This window comes from Chrysemys picta, chromosome 3 (assembly GCF_011386835.1).
Source record: "Chrysemys picta bellii isolate R12L10 chromosome 3, ASM1138683v2, whole genome shotgun sequence".
In the NCBI taxonomy this organism is placed as follows: domain Eukaryota; kingdom Metazoa; phylum Chordata; order Testudines; family Emydidae; genus Chrysemys; species Chrysemys picta.
The window spans coordinates 5422669-5430156 of record NC_088793.1 but is presented as its reverse complement, the minus strand read 5'-3'; the positions used below and the strand labels follow the sequence as shown (position 1 = coordinate 5430156).

General features: G+C 59.2%; 1 protein-coding gene across 8 annotated transcripts in view; it reads left to right on the top strand.

Moving 5' to 3' along the window:
- The first annotated feature begins 2135 nt into the window (after window positions 1-2135).
- The window catches only part of LOC101940868 (otoferlin), a 201331-nt gene continuing 195978 nt past the window's right edge, over window positions 2136-7488 (top strand). For 5 of the 8 annotated variants that reach the window (XM_065587420.1, XM_065587417.1, XM_065587415.1 and 2 more), the window contains exon 1: window positions 2137-2532. In XM_065587420.1, the coding sequence (XP_065443492.1) occupies window positions 2454-2532 (79 nt within the window). In that variant the 5' untranslated portion in view covers window positions 2137-2453. Of the gene's footprint in view, window positions 2533-7488 lie in introns of all 8 variants that reach the window. The other 3 variants (XM_065587416.1, XM_065587414.1, XM_065587421.1) reach the window with 2 other exon arrangements.

Sequence of the window (7488 nt, the reverse complement as noted above, 5' to 3'; positions counted from 1 at the left end):
GTATAAGCGGAGTAATTAAACTGGAATAAAAATCGTTTTTATTCTGGAATAGTATCCCCATGGGAAGACCTACTGGCAAAGCCAGAGCCATCTAATTACAGTGCTGTAGTTCTGCTGGTCAGTTTCCCCAGGCAGACTAGCCCTCAGAGCAGCGATTAGCATAGTTCCTTTGCCATGGGTCTAACAGTTCGGTCAGGTCTCTAGAAGCAAAACCAAACTATGTTATAAAACATGGTCAGGCCACAGTTGTGTTCCCTACCATTTAGACAAGGCCTTGGTGACATGCTTTGTGCCACTAGAGAATGAGGGAAAACAGCCCAAGGGAGAAAATTTGGAGTGAACTGTGAATACCGCGAGGGGAACCTGTTCTTTCTGAAATTCAGCCCAAGGACTTTTCACTGCTTCACAGCCCACAGGAAAGGTGCCTCCTGGATGCATATCACCATCTAGATATATGCATAGGGTGACCAGATGTCCTGCAGCTGTCCTGACTTCCTGTATTTTCTGTCCCCTCCCCATCAGTGCTGGCAGGTTCTGCTGCTGGCCAGATCCCTATTCACCAGCTGTCCACTCACCAGCGGCGGCGGGGGGCGGGGAGGGGGGGTTTCCAATGGCCGACGATGGGGTGGGTGTGCAAGGCTGGTGGCAGGATGAAGATGCAGCATGGGGGGCGGACCACTCCCCTGGCTGGTCCGGCAGTGCAGCCCCCGCTGTCAGCAGGGGCCCGCCTCCCGTCCCTTGCCCGTGGATGGGGCTTGTCCTATAAATTGATTGTCTTCCATTTTGGATTTGAAATTTCCTTCAGAAGCAAAGGCACTTCGTTCTGGGTGCAGGGAGGCGGGTCAGTCTAGGGGCCGGGTTTGCTCTGGGTGCAGTGCCCAGCACGGTGGGGTCCTGGTCCGTGACTGGGGCTTGTAGGCGCTTGGCTAATAGGAATCACAACACATGAAAGGGAAGAGGAGACCAAGGAACAGACTGGGCCAGGGAGGTGGGCAGAGCTGGGACAGGCATGTGCCCCCTCGGTGCAGCCTGCCCGCTCTTTAGTCAGAAAAGAGGACAGAGGGGGGACCCCAAAGGAATAGCAGAGGCCCCTGGGCAGTGCTAGGCCATGTGGCGTGGCTGTGGGTTTGAGGGGACGGGATCCCATCTCATAAAGAATAGCCTGGACCCGAGAGTTTGGCTCTGACATTAAACTGCCCCAGCGTTTGCGATGGTTTGGAGCTGGGGTGTTCATGCAGGTCCAGCTGCTGTGGGGAAAAGGCAATGGGAGAGGGTGGCGAAATCCCATTTTGATCTATGGCTCAGATAACGCGTTTATAAACGAGATGAATGTGCCCCTCTTGTGGCTGGTGTAATCCAGGCTGGTGCCAGTGTGTGTGTTGTCCCTTTTTACTGGCTGGTTGCCTACAGGATAACAGCCTACTGCTGCAGCCTGCTAATGGGGTTACTTGTTTAACTCAAGTGATAGAAATCTGGGCTGCAGTGTTGAAAGCTCCAGGTGCTAACCCGACTGACACCCATGGGTTGGGTCCATTGCATGGGCAGGGAAATGGAGAGTACTCCTGGCTTGGATAGCAATTCCCCGGGTGTCTTTGGGAAAGTCGTTTAACAGCTCCGTGCCTCAGTTTCCCCCTCTGTCAATGAATGATGATTTCTTGTCCCGTCACCGGGATGTTGAGGGTCCCTTCGTGTCTGTGCATTGGAAAGCAGAGAGGTATGAACTGCAAAGTTGTATGTGTTGACTTCCCATTGAAAGAGCGTCTTCCCCTATGAAACACACAACACCGGACAGTCCAGGCAGGGAGCCGGAGTAGGTGAGACCTCACACAGTCTTCCCTCCCCTGGCTTCTGTGAAATGGGTACGAACCACACCTGGCGCTTGCAGAGAACTTTTCATCCGGAGATCTCAAAGCACCTCACAAGCGCTCAGGTGTTTATCCTCCCCCAGCCCGGAGGCAGGGCAGTGCCAGGAGCCCCCTCCTGGGGATGGGGAATTGCCCAGCAGGCTTCAGAGGTGCAACGTCAAAGCTATTTTTAGGGGGCGGGTGCAACCCCCCCTAGCCTGGCTCCTGCAGGCGTCAGAAGCTGGCGGGGAACCTGGGGCAGGGCAGGGAATGGGACCCAATCCCAGGCTAGCGGGAGGCGCAGGGAGCTGAAGTCCAAGGCCAGGGAGGGACCCAGGAGTCCGGGAAAGGCGCCCCTCCCTGCAGCGGCGGAGCGGCTGCCTGGCAGAGCGTGGAAGGCGGCGCGGCCCCCTCCCGCCGGGGGCTGGCTGGAGCGCTGGGGCGCAGGAGAGGAGCGCACGGCCGGCCCCGGAGCGCGGCGCTGGGAGCTCCTGAATAATTGAGCGGCTGCTCCCAGCCCCTAAGCCGCGCTCCTCGGCGCCGGCCAGGGGAGGAGAGGCGGGCGTGGAGGCTGCGCTCCGGCGGCGCAGGGGCTCGCCAGGGCGCACCATGGCGCTGCTCGTGCGCCTCAAGGCGGTGACCGAGCTGCGGGGCAAGGGGGACCGGCTCGCCAAGGTGGCGTTCAGAGGTAGGGGGAGCCGCCGGCGCGGGGCTGGGGGGGGGGGAGGGGGAGAAGGAAAAGTTCTCCGCGGGGCTGGGGGCTGCTGGGTCCCGCGGGGCAGGGGAGAGGCTGGGCTCGGGGTCCCGTGTGGCCCGGGGGTGGGCTGGGGGCTAGTGACCCCACCCGGAGGACGCTGCAGATTCATCCCTCTTTCGCTGCCTTCTCGCCCTCCCCCCGTCAAACAGCCCCAGGGTCTTTCATAGAATCCTAGACTATCAGGGTTGAAAGGGACCTCAGGAGGTATCTGGTCCAACCCCCTGCTCAAAGCAGGACCAACCCCAACTAAATCATCCCAGCCAGGGCTTTGTCAAGCCGGGCCTTAAAAAGCTCTAAGGATGGAGATTCCACCACCTTCCTAGGGAACCCATTCCAGCGCTTCACCACCCTCCTAGTGAAATAGTTTTTTCCTAATATCCAACCTAGACCTCCCCCACTGCAACTTGAGACCATTGCTCCTTGTTCTGTCATCTGCCACCACTGAGAACAGCCGAGCTCCATCCTCTTTGGAACCCCCCTTCAGGTAGTTGAAGGCTGCTATCAAATCCCCCCTCATTCTTCTCTTCTGGAGACTAAACAATCCCAGTTCTCTCAGCCTCTCCTCATAAGTCATGTGCTCCAGCCCCCTAATCATTTTTGTTGCCCTCCGCTGGACTCTTTCCAATTTTTCCACATCCTTCTTGTAGTGTGGGGCCCAAAACTGGACACAGTATTCCAGATGAGGCCTCACCAATGTCGAATAAAGGGGAACGATCACATTCCTTGATCTGCTGGCAATGCCCCTACTTATACAGCCCAAAATGCCGTTAGCCTTCTTGGCAACAAGAGCACACTGTTGACTCATATCCAGCTTCTCGTCCACTGTGACCCCTAGGTCCTTTTCTGCAGAACTGCTACCTAGCCATTCGGTCCCTAGTCTGTAGCAGTGCATGGGATTCTTCCGTCCTAAGTGCAGGACTCTGCACTTGTCCTTGTTGAACTTCATCAGGTTTTTTTTGGCCCAATCCTCTAATTTGTCTAGGTCCGTATCCGATCCCTACCCTCCAGCGTATCTACCACTCCTCCCAGTTTAGTGTCATCTGCAAACTTGCTGAGAGTGCAGTCCACACCATCCTCCAGATCATTAATAAAGATATTAAAAAAAACGGCCCCAGGACCGACCCTTGGGGCACTCCGCTTGAAACCGGCTGCCAACTAGACATGGAGCCATTGATCACTACCCGTTGAGCCCGACGATCTAGCCAGCTTTCTATCCACAGGGATAGACAGGGACAGACAGAGTCACCTGCCCCAAGGGGTCCGGGCACAGCTTGGTTGTGCTTGGCGGTGGCCCGGTAGCTAGCAGGCCCAGCTGGGAGCGGGGCCCCCCCGTTCTCGTCCCAGCTCTTCCACCGTCTGTGTCCCCCATCTGTGAAAAGGGGATCCCCGCCAGCTCCGAGATGGGCAGTGAAGAGACCTCCCTTTGGGGTTTGTGCTCTAAGCAGGGTATGGAGTCGCCCAGGGGTCCTGGCATGGGAGCTCGATTTGCCCTCCAGTCATGCCGTAGCAAAGGGGGCACATGAGCCAGTAAAGTTTGGAAACTGCCGGTGTGGCCCTATTGACCACTGATATCGTCCTAGGGCAGGGGTCAGATCCAATGCTCAAGCCACAGCATCTCCCTTGCCCTGGTGGGGCTAACACAACCTCGAAGACGGGCAAAGGGCCGGATCCCTACCTGCGACTGTGCCTCTGAGACCGCTTGTCTTCTGTCCTTATTGTCACATCAGGTCGCTTTCCAGTCTCTAACCCCCAGTCTCGCGCTAGTTTCTCCAAGGTGGTTGCGCACTGTTTAACAGTGTGAGATGTTTGGATAGCACCTTCCAACCCAGGGAGCCCACGGCACCGTACCCCCGTGGGGCACCCAGCCCCTGAAGCGTAGGAGAGCAGCCACCACACAGAGAGCAGGTTTGCCAGAGAAAACCAGGACAAACTCCTGTTTTGGCAAAACAGGCCGTGGAGCCTGGGTGGCGAAAAGGCAGCAAGCGACGTGGAACTGGGTGGAAGTGCCGGACTTTGGAAAGGGCCAGCGCTGAGTCAGTTCTGCCAGGATTTGACCCAGTCGTGTCATGGAGTCTTCAGGTTTTAAACCAGGGAGTTTGATCAGCCCCTCCCCACCCCCCAGAAAGTGAACGGCTAAGGGTTATAAAATGAAATGGACTGAATGCGTTGTGGGTCCTAGATCCTGCCGGGAACCTGACTTTATCCAGGGCTGTTGCTTTTATTCCCACAACAGTGCTTTCTCCTGGCCTCATTCATAGTCACCGCTAGGAATTCTCTCCTCCGGAAGGAGATGCACAAAACCCTTTCTGGAGAGTACTGAATACGTCTAGGGGAGCGTATCACCAGCTCACTGGACTGGCACCCCGCTCTGAGCCCAGAGGACGGTTCATGTAGTGGCCAGCAGCCTTGTGGAGGCAGGGGATGGGGATTCTAACTGTAACGATGGATAACTGTGTAGCCGAGGAGCACTATGTGTTAACCACAGCCGTTGTAACTCCAGCAGGGAATAGCTAGTGGTGCTTCTGCGCAGAGGTTGTGGTGAGGCTAGATTACAGGACTGGGGTCGGGAATCCTGGGCTAATTGATAAGGGCTTTTCTGTCCCAGCGCAGCTCTAGCAGCGATGGAAGGAAGCTATGGTGTAGACAGGGCACAGGTGTTTTCAGCACCATGTCATTTAACCAGGCCCACCAACAGCAGTTCCAGGCCCCAGGGCAGAGCAGTCAGTGGGTCCCCACACACACAAGCTGCGCTCGCGCGGACGCCGTCCGCTTGACATTTGGGAGGTGCTGTTCCTGTGGTGGCTGACGCCCAGCGAGTGCCAGCTGTGCTGCTGTGTGCGCTCTTCCGGCACGGCCAGGGCTTCCACATGCCCGCCCGGTAGGGTTCCCAACTGTCTGATCCCGCAACCCCAAAGACCCTTGTCCCGCCTACTGCTCCGCCCCTTCCCTGAGACCATGCCCCTGCCCCGCCCCTTCCCTGTGACCACGCCCCGCCCCACCCCTTCCTTGAGACCACACCCTGTCCTGCCCCTTCACTGAGGCCCCACCCCCTGTTCACTCCATCCCCCCTCTCTCCGTCACCCACTCTACCCAACCCTCACTCACTTTCCTCAGGCTGGGGCAGGGAGTTTGGGGGCTGGAGGGGGAGCGGGATGCAGGTCTGGGAGGGAGTTTGGGTGCGGGAGGGGGTGCAGTGTGCGGGCTCTGGAAGGGCGTTTGGGTGCGGGAGGGGGTGTGTGGTACAGACTCTGGGAGGGGGTGCAGGGTGCGGGCTCTGGGAGGGAGTTTGGGTGCGGGAGGGGGTGCGGTACAGGCTCTGGGAGGGAGTTTGGGTGTGGGAGGTGGTGCGGGCTCTGGGAGAGAGTTTGGGAGTGGAAGGAGGGGTGCAGTACAGGCTCTGGGAGAGAGTTTGGGTGCAGGAAGGGGTGTGTGGGGAGGGGGTACAGAGTGCGGGCTCTGGGAGGCAGTTTGGATGCGGGAGGGGGTGAGGGATGAGGGCTCTGGGAGGGAGTTTGGGTGTAGGAGGGGGTGAGGGATGAGGGCTCTGGGAGGGAGTTTGGGTGTGGGAGGGGGTGAGGGATGAGGGCTCTGGGAGGGAGTTTGGGTGTGGGAGGGGGTGAGGGATGAGGGCTCTGGGAGGGAGTTTGGGTGCGGGAGGGGGTGAGGGATGAGGGCTCTGGGAGGGAGTTTGGGTGCGGGAGGGGGTGAGGGATGAGGGCTCTGGGAGGGAGTTTGGGTGCGGGAGGGGGTGCAGGCTTTGGGAGGGAAGTTTGGGTGTGGGAGGGGGAGCGGGCTCTGGGAGGGAGTTTGGGTGTGGAAGGCGGTGCAGGCTCTAGGCTGGGGCAGGGGGTTGGGGTGCAGGAGGGGGTCATGGTTCAGTGCTTACCTTGGGCGGCTCCTGAAAGGTCACCCCTCCAGCTCTGTAGTGCCCCTCAGTCCCGACCCGCATCCCCCCATTATCCCAGCCATAGGCGCCAACTTCCCGACCCGTCTCTGCCCCTGGACCCGCCCCAACTCCACCCCTGCCCCGCCCCCATTCCAACCCCTTCCCCAAAGTCCCTGCCCCAACTCCGCCCCCTCCCTGCCCCATTGGACTCCTTCCCCAAATCCTCGCCCCGGCCCCGCCTCTCCTCCGCCTCCTCCCCTGAGTGCGCCACGTTCCTGCTCCTCCCCCTCCCCCCCGGAGCTTGTTGCCCCACTGGGAGCTAGGGGGAGAAGTGGGGATGCAGTGTGCTCAGGGGAGGAGGTGGAGGTGGAGGAGAAGGTGAGGTGAGGCGGGGAGCTTGGCTGCTGGTGGGTAGCAGAGCACTCACCAATTTTTCCCCGTGGGTGCTGCAGCCCCAGAGCACCCACGGAGTCGGTGCCTATGATCCCAGCCCTGGGCTCAACCCCCCAACTCTGCCAGTGCCCCTGAATCCTGACCCGCAGCCCCCTGCTATCCCAGGCCTGCCCTCCTTGGCTCTGCCAATGGTGCTCGATTGTGACCTGCAGTCCCCCTGCTCATCCTATCCTGCTCGCTCCCTTACTCCCAGCTCTGCCGATGCGTCCTATTCCTGACCGGCAGCACCCTCGGCTAGTTCTGTTACGTTCTCTCGGCTTTCCGAGTCCTTTCTGTAGAACCCCATTGGCTTCATTCCTCTCCAGTTCCACAGGCCGTGTCCACGGAGGGGAGTCCCTGGGTCTGCTGGATTCATCCCAGCAGCGCAGTCCCTCTTGTGTCGCCCCCTCCGCTGCGTGCCAGCCGGATATTACGGAGCGAGCTTTGCGGCTGTACTTCCATTCAGACCTGGCTCTGAAGTGCCAGGACCCCAGACGTGTCCAGGCCGCCAGTTCCCGTGCAGCACTGGGTGTGATTTTGGCGTGCAGTGTTGTCAGCAATCAGAGGCC